The 18,728-nt window shown below is 36.2% G+C and overlaps 1 protein-coding gene across 1 annotated transcript; it reads left to right on the forward strand.

Annotated features, from left to right (window-relative positions):
- The first annotated feature begins 281 nt into the window (after window positions 1–281).
- LOC143245318 (protein obstructor-E-like) lies at window positions 282–17,845 on the forward strand. The gene is made up of 5 exons (XM_076491523.1): window positions 282–504; window positions 6,221–6,415; window positions 8,472–8,660; window positions 16,668–16,893; window positions 17,597–17,845. Exons 1-5 carry the CDS (start codon window positions 459–461, stop codon window positions 17,625–17,627), a joined length of 687 nt encoding a protein of 228 aa, XP_076347638.1. The 5' UTR covers window positions 282–458; the 3' UTR covers window positions 17,628–17,845.
- Window positions 17,846–18,728: the final 883 nt, after the last annotated feature.

Consider the following 18,728-nt stretch of genomic DNA (forward strand, 5'->3'; position numbering starts at 1 on the left):
AAATACGAAAGTCACTGTTGTAAAGAACGCTAAGCCTACAAACTCAAACCATTCATTTTAATTCCATTAAATAATATACCTAATGCTGTTTACGTACACAAACCAGCTTGTTGGAGTAGTTATAAAATATTTTCTTTTTTGCTAAAGATGACCTAGTGACCTGCACCTTACCTGTTTAGAGATGTTAAATTTAAGGTGACACTGCCGCAGGAAAAAGGTTTTTGGCACAAGAAGAGGTAGTGTGAGTAACAGCTAGCCAATCAGTGAAATTTCTTGGCGACCTTCTAAACCTTTTCCTGAAATCTTTAAGAGCAGACTTTACAATAAAGTAAGCATTCGAGACCTGTTTACATTGTCAAGTGAAAGTTACATCTGACAAGCTAAGTGTCTCGAGTCGTCACGCTACTTTCCACGAATCGTCATTTATAATATTTATTGAAGGAGCAGAAACTTAAGGGATGTTTCTTGCTACTGTAGTGTTGTTAGCTGGAAGTTTCCAGATGGGTAAGTCTGAAAATTGCTTACCAAATGTCGACATATAAATTTGGGTGGTAAGAGATTATCTGGAAAACGATGTTTTCGTAGAATTAAACTATTTTTAGTCGAAAGATTTAGAATGGTTTTGTGCAGTAAAATGTCAACATTCAATTTGTGGCAATGCAAGTTTCGATGTCGTACAATAGTAGTTAATCATGGCCATCAAATCGAGCATGCTGGATGATGAAGACAGTAATTTTAATGGCGTAACTGCCAAAATCGTTTTTATAAAATGTGGCTAAGTGGTTGTCAATGTATTCGTAGAAAGTTTATCAAAGTGTAAATATTCAAGGTGCAAAAACAATTTATTTAAATTATTATTTTATTCATATAGATTTTTCAGCATAACGTGCTAATATTAACTTTTTAAATATACATTATTATGAAATAAGCTGTGAAAATGAGGTATATCTGTTCAAATGTGTCGTATTTTTATATGCAGAAACGGCTCGTTTGGGTTGAGAAAATATTTTACCCAACCCAAACGAGCCGTTTTTTCATATAAATTTCTCAACAAGTGGGTTTTTCGAGATCACTGAAATGTGTCGTATATCGGGTAGGCAAAAAGTTCTGTACATCTCCACATCAAGTAAAGATAGTTTACATGAAATAAAATAATTGCATGTGGGCGTGTTTATCTTATTATCACAGACCAACAATAGGTTTAATTAATAATCCAAAATGTCCGTCAGTCGACCTTCATTTCCAGAACAGCATATTATTCGGTGTGTCATCTTGCTTAGCATATTAGGAATGGCCCTAATGAAATTTTCAACAGTTCTTTGGTTCAAAGCATCCATTGTTTCGTATCGTTTCTTTGCTATAATCATTACTAAAACTCGAAAACCTAATTTTGTTAACATGACATTTAGATCGGGCATAATGTGGATTTGAGCCACTGGCAACAGTTAATCATCATGGGTCTGTCTGCAGATGTTTCTGGTATCGTACTTAGAAGAGTTTTAGGAAATATATATTGATTTTTACCAATAACTTGTACGTATTTTCATGGGAAGTAGGGCTGCAATAATAATCTGATTTTTTTTTAATTCATATTTTGGAAGCGAAAGTTTTGATGTATAGGCAATACGTAATTAATCTTATATGGCAGTCTGTGTTGGCTCAACTAGACCACATTGGGTCCGTGGATCAAAATTACTTTGTTTTTTTTGGGTGGGGGGGCTATTCTTTTTACCAACAAATAGTGGAAATGACTGTCACATCATACCACTTCCATAGCTGAAAGGGCGAGCGTGTTTGGTGTGAGGGGAATTCGAACCTGCGACTCTCAGGTTTAGAATCAAATGCCTTAACCACCTGGCACTATTAATTTGTGTCCCCCACTCCAAATAAAATGCGGAATTTTTGGAATATAGGTTATTGTATGATGAACTTAACAATGTAGGAAGTCCTGAAAAACAGAAGTACTATTACGTTAAATTTGCTTCTGGCTATCAGTTGTTCAAATGCAATTTCATTGGGGGCACATGATTTTCTTCCAAACATTTCATTCGCTTTGTACAAATATCCGTAGCATCACGTTTGGAGTTGACCTGCAAATGCAAGGTCGCAAGTGTTCGGAATGTTAACAGCGCACAAGTTGGAGATGTGATAACGACGGAACATCCGTAACTGATTAGTTCGCTATAGAAGAGGTCAAAGAAGTAATTTGTGATGACGAGGAGATGACTTAAGTACATCGAAGCGTTGTTCTCTGCTTTATTTTGGTAAAAGTGTTAATATCCATACCAGCCGTCTTGAGGTAAAGGTCAAATAAAATTTAACTATGGCAAAAGTAACGATCTATAGAAACACTGGAAGCGAAAAGCATCTCGTACCGATCGGATATTTTCAAGGAGGCCCAAGAAAAGATTTCTAATCACAAGAAGAGTCTGAGGAAGGAAGATAAGTGTTGAACTGTTTAGTGTTCGGTTTGGCTTGACCATCACCCAAAGCTGCTCAACCTTTGACATTGTAAAACTCTTCTTGTTCAACCTTGAACCTTTCTAATTACAGAAAAATGGCTAACAGACACCACCTACTGCCCTTTGTAAGTTACTCATGCTTTTCCAAATTTGGCGGGAATATATCCACTCAACAAACTACTGCAATGTTCTCTGATTGCGTCAGAGCTGATGTCACTTGCTAGATGTATTAAAATTAATAAGTAACATGTATAAAGCACCACCAGAGGGTCGTTATTGACTGGTTGGTGATTCAGTATTATAAAGGACAGCTCTACGTCATGGGCTACACACGGGAAAGGGAGCCTGTGTGAGAAACTCGTCTAGGGTGTAATCATAATCCAACCGTTGACGCAAGCTTAACATATATATATATCAATCAATATATTTATATTCTGTGGGTAAAGAATGACCACTGTCGAATTCGCAAATGGCAGCAGTCTCACCCAGAAAGAAACGAAGGTATTGAATTCCCAATTTATTACATTTCGCGAACAATTTCGACTCGGGTCGTAAAGTATAATATAATGTATAATAAAGCCTGTATCACTCGCTCCATTGGAACTTGGCTGCTAAATAGAATTCTCTTAACCTCGGTCCTTGCATCTCACTCGATGTCAAGTAACCATGGAGGGATGTTGCAATGAAATACTTGTATTATGTACAATGGATAAGAACTTTTGTGTATTTTAAAAATATACTCCTAATATTTAGTCCACTAGGCTGTTCACAGTGTACTATCGTTATGTTTACACATTTGTACGTTCTGGTTATCTACTTATAGCTAACAAGGTATTGCAATATTGGTGACACATTTCTTCTGCACAAAACAACAACAGACGAGGCATTATGGTCAACTGTATAGAACTCGGAGAGTATATCCTGATAAACATCTCTGATAATTAAAAACGACTAAATTAACTTTGATTAAAGGAAGCTACCTGCTAGATCATAATTGAAATCAGACCAGTAGCTAATAAACTTTTCTCACGTATCATGTTTATTATACGCTGCTTCACTATAAGTGGGTGTTTTCTGCCGTAATCCCAATATCGCACGAGGTTTGTTAACTTAAACCTTCCAACCAATACTGTTATTAAAAGTAATATTGAAGAAAGAATCAAGTGCAACTCGCAGGACGTACAAAAGTGGTTGTAATATTAACTGAGCCTCGAAGAAGTTCATCTGTACATAGAAAAATAAAAAACGTTATGTTATTTACAATCGTTAACCCAAATCTGTAAATATTTGAAAACCTAATTCAAATCTTTGATTTTTCTAATATAATTTGAAACTAGTAGTGGTCCAGATGTTTGAGTTTATTCAATATAATCATTCCTAGCAGCATCTTAGATGTCCACGCTAGTACAGCGGTAAGTCTACGGACTTGCAACGTTAAAATCAGGGGTTTGATTCCTCTCGGTGGGCTCAACAGAGAGCCCGATATGGCTTTGCTATAAGAAAACACACGCATCTTAGATAAACTGTTATTACCACTTTTTTAACTATAGAGTCGAGTAGTAGGACAATACAGACGTACTGAAAAAAATGTTTTAAGAGGATAAAAATCCAGTTAAATGAAAACCAAAAATTCTACAATAAATATTAAAATAAATGCTCTAGTTAAAGTAACCAAATTAAATGCACTGACAAGAATTTACTAAACAAACTACGAGTTGAATCCAACAAAACTGATCTAACTTTAATCGCCCCCTCTTCATTTTACAACACATATGGAATGACCAATCGGAATAAGTTAACACTGACCATTGGTTTATACCATAATCAATATGTTAGGCAAGTATATGATATAATGATGTTTGGTTACTTATTTATGACGTGGTGGTTAGGACGTCAGATTCGCAACTTAGGTACGTCGGGTTCGAACCCTCTTCACCTAAAATCCTTGCCTTGTTAGCTGTGGGGTCTTTATAGTGTAAAAGTCAATCCAACTATTCTTTGTTTAAAAAGTAGCTCGAGTTTTGGTGGTGGATGGTATTTTCTAGCTGTTTTCTATTTAGTCTTTCATTGCTAAATTAGGGACAGTCAGCGCAGATAGCCCTCGAGTAGCTTGTGTGATACGAAGCCAACCGACCAAATTATGTTACTTCATCTTATTGTCGCACAAAATGCTCATATCTTTATAAAAAAAATATTGTGTATTTTCAACCTAGACAGCACTGTATTCTCCATTAGCGACCATAAGGCTCAAACACAGTATAACCATCCCTAATTTTAAAACTATCAACCAGATGGTGGATGAAGAGTTAGCAGCACGCGCCATCTACTTGGGTATTCTTAACTAATTAGCTGGATTACTTGCTACGTTTACAAACTTTCATAGCTGGCAGTGTGGAGATTTTTCACACTGCTCGAGGGCTAGACTTTCCTATCCTCAGCCCGACACATTAATCTCTATGTGACACCGAACCCTTTTAAAAAAGAATAGAAGTTTTAAGTGATTTAGAATACAATAAGTGCGGTTTTATTGCTTGTTGTATTCCAGATCTTGGAGATTTATCTACATATATAGGTCATTCTAGTCATTGTCCTTTTATACCCACGTATGTAGCAAAGTCGTAAGGTGTAACGGGAAGGCAGACAACGTTTTATAAGCTCAAAAAGGGGACGAAGAAAACTGAGGGAAGAGGCCTGGAGAGAAAGGGTGAGAGTTAGGGACGTGTTTTGATTGTTTTTTGATGTTGTTTAATCGGGGATTACACAGCTTTATACGGTAAAGCTTGTTAGTGACGTGAGCCAAAATTTTGTTTCATAATTGTTGTAGACGTACTTCTGTTTTAAAAAATGTTCTGATTGTGGGGTTGTAGTTTAGAAAAACTAAAAGCAAAATTCCCAAAATAAAACCTAACCATATTTAAATTTCCAGATGCATTGTAAACAGAGTAAATATTTAATTAAGTCTCGTCTTATGAACTCGAGGAATGTTTGATAAATGTTTTTCAACACTTTTCTAACAGTCGACATTTCTTTTGTTTTGGTAAAGATAGTTGAGAAAAATAATAGCGTAATGAACTGAACACATAACGCACCTTGTTGAAAACTGACGCTGGACAATTAATAAAACAATTAACGTAAAATTTAACTTAAAAACTCTTCAATTATTTATTTTCTTGTCTGTTTCTTTAAAAGACAAAGCTATGCAATAGGCTCTATCTACTTTTCTGCTCCAACATTTTGTAGAATTTTCCCAACAAAATCTTCTGAAGTGGGGATCTCACACTCTCTCACCAGATGGCACTCCTAACTAAAGCTTCCCTCCCCAAATAAATCTATAGATAATTATGAGTACTGTAATAGAATAGGCTCAGCATGGCCAGATGGTTTGGACACTCGACTCGTAACCTGAGAGTCGCGGGTTAGAATCCCCGTCACACCAAATATGCGCACTCTTTTAGCCGTGGGGGCGTTATAATGTGACGGTCAATTCCACTATTCGTTGTTAAAAGAGTAGCTCAAGAGTTGGTGGTGTGTGATGATTACTAGTTGTCTTCCTTCTAGTCTTTCACTGTTAAATTAGGGACGGCTAGCGCTGATAGCCCTCGTGTATCTTTGCGCGAAATTCAAACAAACAAACCAACCCCTTTAAACTATACTCGGAATATATTATATAACTTATATATAAATCATTCATCTTCTACACAAACCAATAATGATAATTGTTTTCTGAAGTCTATTACCGCCTCTGGAATGTTTTCCAGGATGGAGCCAATGTCCTGAACCTAACGGGTTTTTTCCACATGAAAGACAGTGTGACAGATACTACGTCTGTCGTGAAGGTGAGCTCAGTGAGGGATTGTGTCCTGATGGTTTGGCTTTCAATGACCAAGTGTCCCACTTCAATCCCCGCTGTGATTACATCCAGGACGTTGACTGTAGTACCAGACCCGATCTACGTAAGTTTTGTCTTCTAAACTTACTATCGTAAGTAGAATGTTGCTATAGAGAAGTGTGTGTGTGTGCTGTTGTATGATTTAAACCAATGGTTTCCAGGTTTCGTTTTCAGACCTGAAAAATCACTTAAGTTTTAATATTTAATATGTTTTTAACAATCACACAAATTATACATACACAGTCATAGATATATATAACAGGTATGTTGACTGGTTCAAGTGTGCGCGCGTACATATGTACTCCTGGTTCAGGTATGTGTATAGATGTATGTATACATATATACTCCTAGTGCATGCATATTTTAGTAAAATTGAATAATTATACTTAAATGAATTTAAATGAATAAACAAAATCGTGAGGAAGGACTGCATTAATAACAGCAAATCCCAACTTCTGATGAATTATATTATAAACATAAACTTTCAAGCCATAAATCAAAACACATTAACATGAACTTTAAAAAAAAATTATTTAAATATGCTGCACATTTAAAAAAAAAAGGATCCTAGGACACAAGCTACAACGTGGGATTATAAAATGTATCCTAGGGTTTGGAGGTGAGTGCGGAAGAGGACCCACATTGCGGTGGAGAGACACTGATAGACGGTGTATCCCCACCGCAATGTGGGTCCTATTTCCGCAGTCACCTCCAAACCCTAGGATACATTTTATAATCCCACGTTGTAGCTTGTGTCCTAGGATCCTTTTTAAAAAATGCAGCGTATTTACAAAAATAGTGTTTAATGTGTTTTTGTTTATGGCTTTGAAATTTTATGGTTGTATATACTTCTAGTCTATATATACACACGTTTGTGTGTGTACTCACAGTTCAGATGTCTTACTCCCAGTTAATAAACTTGATGTTAAACAGTTAATCGTTTTACTAGAATGTACATAACCTTCTTCTGATCAAGCCAGCAGCTACTCAGCAATATAGGTAACTTTATAACTGATTTCTAAATATCGAAAATTACACAAAAATATTATTGACGTGTTTTAGTGTTTCATTCTATCATAAACTAATAACATTTATCTAGCTTATTGCAATATTCTTGAGTTTCTTTATAGTTTTTTTTAGTTAAACTAATGGACGACAGTAAAAATAAATAAATTTTGCAGGTGGAAGAAGATAGTTCTCTTGTTTGTTTAACATCACTTAATGAAATTAGTTTTAAAACTCACTCACTGAAAACTGCTCAAACACACACACATCTTTGCACGTTCTCCGGAATTTCCAGAGATCCACCACAACATACTTTACAATCCAACGATTCAATATACTAATATAAAAATATAATATAATAATATAAAAAGTTAAGAAACTGATTTTATTACTGTATCTGCATCAATAAAAATGTTATACGTCAAAATTCTTCTATCCACAAAACTTTTGTCCACCGATTTTTAATGATGACGACCCTACGTTTTAATAAGATAAATTAATGTGGCTCAATGTTGATTTTTGTTCACCGATATTTAATGATGACGACCCTACGTTTTAATAAGATAAATTAATGTGACTCAATGTTGATTTTTGTTCACCGATTTTTAATGATGACGACCCTACGTTTTAATAAGATAAATTAATGTGACTCAATGTTGATTTTTGTTCACCGATTTTTAATATTGACGACCCTACGTTTTAATAAGATAAATTAATGTGACTCAATGTTGATTTTTGTCCACCGATTTTTAATATTGACGACCCTACGTTTTAATAAGATATATTAATGTGACTCAATGTTGATTTTTGTTCACCGATTTTTAATATTGACGACCCTACGTTTTAATAAGATAAATTAATGTGACTTAATGTTGATTTTTGTCTACCGATTGTTAATGATGACGACCCTACGTTTTAATAAGATAAATTAATGTGGCTCAATGTTGATTTTTGTTCACCGATATTTAATGATGACGACCCTACGTTTTAATAAGATAAATTAATGTGACTTAATGTTGATTTTTGTCTACCGATTGTTAATGATGACGACCCTACGTTTTAATAAGATAAATTAATGTGGCTCAATGTTGATTTTTTTTTAATTCTTGGTCTAGAACCTGCTCAACCATCCGAGCACTGTGCCCGTCAATGGGGTGATTATCCTCACGAGACAGATTGCGGCAAATTCTGGCGATGTGTCGAAGGTTTTGCTTACGAGTTTACATGTCCAGAAGGTTTGGCTTACAGTCCTAATATCAGAACCTGTAACTGGCCAGATATGGTTGCGGAATGCGACAGTGAAGGTGAGAGGAATTTCACAATTGTTGTTGTTGTTTACAGGTGTTGTAGCACAACAAAAACTTTCATATAGGCGTATATAAAACCAGCAATTAACGAAACTACTTGAGTAATGTACAGGCCAATAATAACAGTAAACTGTGAGAAATTATTACAATGTAAATCACACACGTTGCTGTGTTTATAATGACAGTGTGATGGTAGCTTGGAACTAAACCATAGGTTTACACTTATATCTATAAACCATTATCTGATAAAAACAAAACAAACAACCAGTAAGTTAAGAGTGTCCGTTTATAACTTGCGAACTACTGTCCTTATTGTCACCAACCTTGAGATGTTGTGTATCAGGGCCTGAGGGTAGTAACGTGGGGCGGTTCGGTTTGGATTTGTCCATCTCATGTCATCTTTATGGAACATTTATGACTTCCCATTATGTTGTGTACTCTTATAAATGTTCAACCGCTGGGCTGATTGTCACCAATTCTGTCACATGCCCTTAATTCTCCGTGGGGAGTAATTTAGAAGATTCAAATTCTGAACTCGGACATCAATAGATCATCCTGGGGGCCATATGTCTTTCCCAAGCAATGACCAGATACGTAAGAAAGTATATACAGGTAAACATCGATATAAAACGCATCGATAAAGCGCGATAATCAGTTGGGCGCGATGGGGTCTTAGGCCCCAAATTTTTTGGGGTTTCTACAGAGGCCGCCGCTTAATATTACCACTGCTTAATGTAATCAGCCGGTTAATGTGATCAAAAATCAAATCCACTTCAATCTTTTTGTATGGTTTTCATGCCACATATTGTGATCAAACCCCGGCCTGCATGTAATAATTCCTGGTGCTGTCAACTGCAGTAAGGTACATAATCTGCCAGTCATAGGATAGCTCTCAGTGCGTAGGCAAGAAGTATCAAAACTTTATTTTCATTAAAACCACAAGTCATCCTTGATCGACCGATGGATGACGAAGGATGAGTCATATACACTCATACACCAGTGACAGTGGCATGAAGTGCTGCAAACGATAGCGTCAATGTTGAAACCATATAAATTTCTAAGAAACAGCTCGCTCCCCAGAAGCTTTCAGACGAAATAGTTTCTTGGAAATCTGTGACGTCAGCTATTCCCTTTTATTCTAATATCGCCGAATAACTGAAAGGTCTTGTAACACCAGCTCGTAGGCAGAATTTCGTCGACCGAATCAATTTTGTCGTGAGTGAATGGGATAGTGACCATCCGGTGGCGACAGACTGCGATTTTCATATTTTTTCAACATACAGCGTATTTATACCCATGGAGAAGAGAGGCACCAAAAGGAATGCTTACACAGTACAAGAGAAGATACAGATTGTGCAGCGAATCCGGAACGGGGAAGCAGGACCAAGATTACGAAAGAAATAGGAGTTCCAGAGTCTACACTTCGAGGTTGGCTGAAGAATGAAGATCAACTGAGAGAATTCTGCAACCAGGTAGAGAGAATGACAGGACTACAGAGGAAGAAAGCCAAGACCCAGCCACCCCTCACAGATGAAGAGATCCAGAAAGCAATAGAGAACCCAGCGGCAGCACCCACAGATTTTACCACTCCAGATGAAGAAGAAGAAGATGACCCCATTCCAGAAGAACTCAGGAATTGCATCACCTCAACTCAGGCAGTACAGTACACAGAACAACTTCTATATTGGGCAGAACACCACAATCTAGGAATTTGCAAGATACTACAGATTCAGGACCTAATGAGAACTGCGAAGAGGATGCGGAACCAAGGAGGAAGACAACAGACACTTTTGGAGGCTTTTGAAAGAAAGAAGACTACTGAGTAACTATAAATTTGTGCATTTCAACTTGTTTTATGTGCTTACTATATTTTATTGTTATTAAATTTTTTGAAAAATCCGTTTTTGTTTCAGTACTGAATTCGTATCTTAAACTTTGCCATGACATTTTTTTATCTGGTAATTATTTGACTTCAGTTTGTACTTAGATTTTAATAATTAGTAAATAAATTATCAAAATTAATTACTATATGTATTAACTTTTAAAATTGAACTAATTTTAATCAGCGTCTAATCGTAAAAACGATCACATGATTGCTCTGACGGAACTACTTTTAGAATATCAGCCCCCATCAAAGTAATGAATTCGATAAATTTCTTTAGAATTCTGCTTTTTACATTTAATTTCAGTCTTAAAATTGAGTTTAATAAATAAAAATAAATAAATAAAATGCTATATCATTGGTGTAAGTAGTTTTGTTTGTTTTTCTTTATTTCACTACAAAACGCGTAAATTTTGCATTATCGCTCACCCCGAGGGTCAAAAAAATATATAATCAAGGCGCAATCAGATACAACGCGGTCGAATTTTTTGGACCCCAACTAGCGCCTTATATCGATGTTTGACTGTATATTCTTGTATAATCTGTCTGATTTTCTAACTAATGATACCTAATTAATTTGAGCTTTTATTAAGACGATGGAGGCTGAACTTTCTCACCGTCCCCAACGGTATGCCCCTAATTGTTACCATTGATGTTCTTGTAAAGGCAGCCACTTTCTCACAGCTGTTTTCAGTCAGTTATGGACGATGTAAATTGGAACGTTGTTGGCTGGGGCACCCACATCTTGCTCTCGTATTTGATATTTATATTATTTTTTTCTTCTTTGCACGCGAAGCTTTTCGAATGACGGCTAAGACTAATAGAAAGTATTCACAGTCGCTTCCGAAGACTAGGACACGTCTTATATTTCCCACTTTGTTATCTACTACCTTTATTTTGGTTAAAGTTTCATCATAGCTTGTTTTATATTATAAACGTGTTTTATTTACTCACAGATTTGGTTTTGCTGCTTTTAATACATTTATTTCTTTAGACATGAATATTATCTTAATTGTTTGCTAAATAATGTTAACCAATATATATAATGTAATCTTGGTTAATGATTGAATTGTGGGAAATAAAGGGACTTGGTACTTAAAACTAACTTTATTCATTAAAAAAAAGAATATAAGATGTAGGATAATGCTTTAAGAGATCCTGAAAACTTCCAGAAATCTCTAGACTTCTGTAAAGAACTTGTAACTCTTGTTCAGAATGAAAAACATCACAGTACTACAATTATAGTATTTCCAGGGTGTGCATTACCTACGTTACTGTTTATTACAAATAGTTTAGATGTAATATCAAGGCATCACCTAACTTTCCAGTGAAAAATATTACTGCCCGCCTTTAAATTTCTTGCGAGAAATTACGCGTGACACCATAGGAAAATGATCCAGAACAATAAGTAACTAGGGCGAATAAAATTTAGACAATCACTAACTTTAAACTTGTATACACTTTTATGCATTAGGTAGATGAATTGTTTATTTTATTAAATAAGTTTAGTATGAATAAAAACAACTAAAATGTCTGCATATCACAGCAACTGGTGGTCCTACAGATTAGTTGTGGTGGTACTTTATATTCCGTGAGTCTGTTTATCTTCTTTCAGCAATACTTTCTGACATTTGAAAAGTCTGTCTTCGAGCTTCATAGCGAAGCCTGCAAAATGCTAATCACAAAGATAGCACCATACCTTTATTATATACTCTTCAAAAAAAGAAACACAAAAGGCAAAATATGAGACAAATTGTTAACAAGTTTATTCCGGGTAGTTCTGTATGACATGTGTGAAACTTTGCACATTAACTGCTGAACATCCAAAGTCTGCAAAGGCGAAGTCCACGCTCACTAGGTGAAGTTTAACGTCACTCAACGTCAATAACGAGTATGCCCCCCGTGAGCATCAATAACTGCTTGGCATCTCCTGCCTATGGAAGCGATGAAATGACGAATCACGTCCTGTGGAATGGCTCTCCACTCAGCCTGCAAAGATGCTGCAAGTTGAGGTAGAGTCTGCAGTTAAAGTTGTCGCTGTCGCAGACGTCGGTCCAACTCGTCCCAAAGATGTTCGATGGGGTTTAAATCTGGTGATCTGGAGGGCTAGGCAAGAACGTTGATGTTGTGGTGTCTCAAGAAGACAGTTGTGAGTCGGGCTGTGTGAGGACGGGCGTTGTCATGTTGAAAAACGTCGTTGACGTTCACCATGATGGGTTGCACATGGGGCCTAAGAATCTCGTTGATAGTTGCATACGGTCTGATCGGAAATCCTATGCAGCCCTGGTATGGTTGAGGCAGTAGACGTCGCAGTGGTGGTTCTATCCCGAAGGTGACGTAACCGGATGTTGCGATCTTGTGTGGGCGTGGTCACACGAGGTCTGCCAAATCGTGGATGGTCACGAGTTGATCCATGTTGTTGGTGACGATTCCATAGCCTTGTGATGGTGCTTGGGTGGACATTCACAGATCTAACAACATCTGATCGAGATTCGCCTGCTTCTTATCGACCAATGGCGTTGTTGCGTTGTGCTTCAGACAGTCTTGGCATAACTGTATTGTGTGTCGGTGGCTTAACACTGAGCTATGGAAACCGAGAACCCGTCACTTTTATAAGGATTTTGCACATGTTGCACTTGCAGAACATACAGATCTCTGAAACAAATTTATTGGACACGCATGCGTTTTGGCGAAAAATCCGATGTTTTCCTCCGTTTTCAAAGTGCACAACGTTTATTGTCATTTTTGTCTGACAATCAGTGCCTTAACACGTGTAACATCACATACTCTGAGCTTGTAACGTTATTACATATATTTCTCTTTAAAATAACAAAAATATCCCTTTTGCGTTTCTTTTTTTGAAGAGTATATTAACTTAACTTTCTGACATATCGCACGTTAATTCATTATGCAGTCATTTTGATTTCTGTGCTACAGTTAATGTTTTTTTGTGTTTTCTACTGATGGGTCTAACTTATCAAATCCAGTGACTTAGTTCTAATCAGCACAGCCCCTTTGAGAAACTATAGCAATAGTTGTATTTCCAGTGAATTAGTTCTAATTAGCACAGCCCCTTTGAGAAACTACAGCAATAGTTGTATTTAGATCAGATTAACAAATAATCCATGTTTGTACGTAAATTTTTATGTTTATGCTAAACGGTTTTATATATCAGGTGGTATATCAGTTCATGTTAAAGAAATCAGCTGTGTTACATGAGGAAGTGTGTGTGTGTGTTTTACGTATAGCAAAGCCACAAAGGGCTATCTGCTAAGCCCACCAAGGTGAATCGAACCCCTGATTTTAGCGTTGTAAATCCGGAGACATACCGCTCTACTAGCGGGGGCACATGAGGAAGTAACACACAAGAATGTGCATGTAAACAAGGAAGTAACACACAAGAATGTGCATGTAAACAAGGAAGTAACACACAAGAATGTGCATGTAAACACAAGAAACTTTGTGAGTTAGGAATGAAATCACAAAAATGAAATAACTGTTTTGTTGATGAACGACAGGTTTTAGGTTTGTTACTTAATTACGTGAACTTGATTACTAAAGAAAAATAATAAGTGTTTAAAACGGAGGCGCTACAACCTTGTGATGATTTAGAGTATATTACTGAAGAAACAAACAGAATATTTTTGTTTGCTCATTTGGAATTAATCACAAAGCTACATAATGAACTATCTGTGCTCTGCCCATCGCTGGTATCGAAACCTGGTTTCTAGTGGTGTTAGACATATCGTTGTGTCACTGGGGATCCAACCAGAATGGAAAATGTTGTGAAGTGGCAGTGGTAATAATACAATGTAAGTCACAAGACGTGACTGTGTGGATAGCGTGCCCGAATTGTGAGTCTGATGGTTCATGGTTTTGCGATCCAGTGTTGTAAAAAACAAACAAGCAAAACGCGATATAACAGTAACATCCCACTGGATGGTTAGACAGTAAGAGCTGACAAGAGCACTTTTGACTAATTTTTTCTTCACTACAGGACTTCGAATATGTTTTTCACTTTGAGGGCGCTTTTCTACCCGAGATGTGCCCTCAAAGTAAAAAAATCATAAACAATGTTGGCAAAAATATGCTTGGGGGCGCCCTCTTGTCCTTGTTCTAGTCTGGTGGTTAGGGCGATCGACTCGCAACCTGCGGGTCACGGGTTCGAATCCTCGTCAGTGTACGCTCTTTCCCTTTCAGTCACGCGTACGTAATAGTGTGTGGTTAATTCCACAATTCATTGGTAAAGGAGTAGCCCAAGATTTGGCGGTAAGTGATGATGACTAGCTGCCTTCCCTCTAGTTTATCGCTGCTAAATTAGGAATGGCTAGTGCAGATTAAAATACAAATTAGGGACATCTATGCTCACGTAATCATCGTGTAGCTTTGGGCAAATATTTCAGAACAAAGAAACTGACTGATGACCTGAATTTCAGTTGAACATACTGACAGTCACAGCTAGAAAAGAAACAAGAAAACTACTTAAATATCGAAGGGTTTTTACTTGTAAAAACTGACTGATGACCTGAATTTCAGTTGAACATACTGACAGTCACAGCTAGAAAAGAAACAAGAAAACTACTTAAATATCGAAGGGTTTTTACCTGTAAAAACTGACTGATGACCTGAATTTCAGTTGAACATACTGACAGTCACAGCTAGAAAAGAAACAAGAAAACTACTTAAATATCGAAGGGTTTTTACCTGTAAAAACTGACTGATGACCTGAATTTCAGTTGAACATACTGACAGTCACAGCTAGAAAAGAAACAAGAAAACTACTTAAATATTGAAGGGTTTTTACTTGTAAAAACTGACTGATGACCTGAATTTCAGTTGAACATACTGACAGTCACAGCTAGAAAAGAAACAAGAAAACTACTTAAATATTGAAGGGTTTTTACTTGTAAAAACTGACTGATGACCTGAATTTCAGTTGAACATACTGACAGTCACAGCTAGAAAAGAAACAAGAAAACTACTTAAATATTGAAGGGTTTTTACCTGTAAAAACTGACTGATGACCTGAATTTCAGTTGAACATACTGACAGTCACAGCTAGAAAAGAAACAAGAAAACTACTTAAATATCGAAGGGTTTTTACCTGTAAAAGTAAAATTGTATCCTTAAATTTAACAATGAACTAAACGTCAAAATTATATTTTTCTTTGTTTCTTCTTAATGGTATTATCTAATAAATTACCCCTACTTATTATGTTTCACTGTTTGTTTACAAATTAGATTTATACTTGCTAAAAATAGTCCAAACATATCCATCCATTATAACTCCAGCTTAACATATATAGTTAAGTATAAAATGTTTATAACAGGGAAGTTTGCAAACTTGTTATTGTTTGCCTCGTGTGTGCTTAAAATGTATTACGACACAATAGAAATAAAGGGAATGTTTTCTGAGTATCCAAACAATAGTCTAAACGCATATTTATGTTGTTTTTAAACAGTTTTGATAATGTTCTTTCTAACGACGATAGTGGATTATTTTACAATCACGCGGAAGAATACTAAGGCAAATACGTCTCGGTCATTTTTGGGTCATTCTACAATAATCCATAGCGAATGGAGGTAGGTGTTTAATACAGTGAGAAACGTATTCGATAAATTAACTTGCTCTATTTAACAGAACCCGTCCCTAACAGCTCAGCTGGAAGTCCAAGGGCTCATAAAATCGAGTATCGATACCCGTGATGGGTAGTGTACAGATAATTCGTTTTGTAGCTTTATTCTAAAAAATAATAAACAAAAAGACATTTAATATGTTGGTAGTTTCACGGCAAGTCTGGTACCATTGCTAATCATGTCTTATAACACTAAATATTGGGTTTTGTTATTTCCAATAACCAGATTACTGATAGTCCGTTGTGAAGTTTTCCCTCAGCAGCAAACAAGTAAATTGATTCTGATAAAAGTCCATGACTTCGCTTTCGAAATAATAAATCATATTTTCTAATTATAAAGTGCATTTTCCCCTGTAACAAAGAAAATAAAATCATTCAAGATTTAAAGTGTTATATGCTTTAGGTACTTTTAAGTACCTTAAATGTTTTGTCTGTTTTTCAGTTCATATTTCTTGTAAAAAAAAAAATATGTTCGCTTTATTTCAGCATTTCTGGGTTTCCAATGCCCTGATCCAACTCCCGAGGAGATACGACGGTTCGGAAACCCACGTTACCCTCACTCGTTAGATTGTAAAAAACTGTTCGTGTGTGTGGTAGACAACAACGATACCTCTGGCACGAGACGAGTTCCCCGATTGTTGAGTTGTGACGAAGGTCTCGTCTTTAATCCAATCTCGTCCTTGTGTGACATTCCTGCTAACGTAACTGGATGGTACGTCTACAACTTAGATAACTTTCATGAATATTTTACTCCAGTAATTATTATTGAGGACTCAATCAACTTTTAATAATATATAATTCAAGTAATAATTTCTGATAAGTTAATCAAACGTTAATTCTATTTCAGTTAATTATATTAATGTTTTACCAAACTTTAGTCGCATTGAGTTTTTATTTAGTTGTAAGTTACACTTCAGTCTATTTAATATTATGCCTAAAATGTGTGGCCCGGCATGATCAGGTGGTTAAGACGCGCGACTCGTAATCCCTGTCACACTAAACATGCTCGCCCTTTCAGCCTTGGGGGCGTGATAAAGTTACAGTCAATCCCACTGTTTGTTGGTAAAAATGTAGCTTAAGAGTTGGCGGTGGGTGGTGATGACTAGCTCCCTTCCCTCTAGTCTTACACTGCTAAATTAGGGACGGCTAGCGCAGATAGCCCTCGTGTAGCTTTGCGCGAAATTCAGAACAAACCAGTTTAAATTGTTCCGAGATGCCTAAACCATTAACCAAATGCACAAAGCATATCCTCACCCAATTATAATAACAGTGTTTGTTTTGTTCGTTTCTTTTTAATTACGAGTAAAACGCCTTAACCCACCTGGCCATGCCGGGGCCCTAATAGCAGTGACTGAGAATACTTGAAAATAAATTCATAGTTGATTATAGCGCTACTTGTGCTCTTTTCTTTCTAGTGAAAACTATTACGAAAACCTCACTGGCTAAAGGTTTTTACAAGTTGTGATTACGCAAGATATCCTGGAAGGTGATTGGTTGGATGCAACGTTAAAAACAATATATATACATATGTGTAATTCTTGAAAATGATGTTCTGTTAAAATTATTATTATTTCTTTAATGTTGTTCTATTTTTCTGATTTAAATATAATCTTGACTTATGAAAAAAGTACTAGATATACAAATAAAGAAAACTATTTGTTTAATGTCGTTCTTGTTTGTTTTTTAGCGTAATGCTACACACCATAATGTCTTTCTTGTTTGTTTGTTTTTTTAGCGTAATGCTACACATCATAATGTCTTTCTTGTTTGTTTGTTTTTAGCGTAATGTTACACACCATAATGTCGTTCTTGTTTGTTTTTTTAGCGTAATGCTACACACCATAATGTTGTTCTTGCTTATTTGTTTTAGCGTAATGCTACGCACCATAATGTTGTTCTTGCTTATTTGTTTTAGCGTAATGCTACGCACCATAATGTTGTTCTTGCTTATTTGTTTTAGCGTAATGCTACACACCATAATGTTGTTCTTGCTTATTTGTTTTAGCGCAATGTTACACACCATAATGTCGTTCTTGTTTGTTTTTTTAGCGTAATGCTACACACCATAATGTTGTTCTTGCTTATTTGTTTTAGCGTAATGCTACGCACCATAATTTCAGTGATGTAAGAAACTAACAAATTTTATGGAAAATCAGTTACATAACGTTTTGACAACTGACCGTTCCTTTTTGAGTTGAAACTTTAAAAAGATGCTTCACAAACCAAAAATTTAAAATATCGCTTGAAGAAGGTTTAGACACACAAATAAACCATAATATATTCAGACCGGTCATCTTTTATACGTTTGTTAACGAAATTTCAATTCCCTTGCTTTTACTGATTTGTAAAACGATAAAATTAAACTATTTTTATTAGGTATCATTTCAGAGGTCCAGCATGGCCCAGTAGGTTTAGGCACTCGACTCCCAATCCGAGAGTCTCGGGTTCGAACCCCCGTCACACCAAACATGCTCGCTCCTTTTAGCCGTGGGGACGTTATATTGTAAGGGCCAATTCCACTATTCGTTGGTAAACGAGTAGCCCAAC

Source organism: Tachypleus tridentatus, chromosome 2, assembly GCF_004210375.1.
Source record: "Tachypleus tridentatus isolate NWPU-2018 chromosome 2, ASM421037v1, whole genome shotgun sequence".
Taxonomy (NCBI): domain Eukaryota; kingdom Metazoa; phylum Arthropoda; class Merostomata; order Xiphosura; family Limulidae; genus Tachypleus; species Tachypleus tridentatus.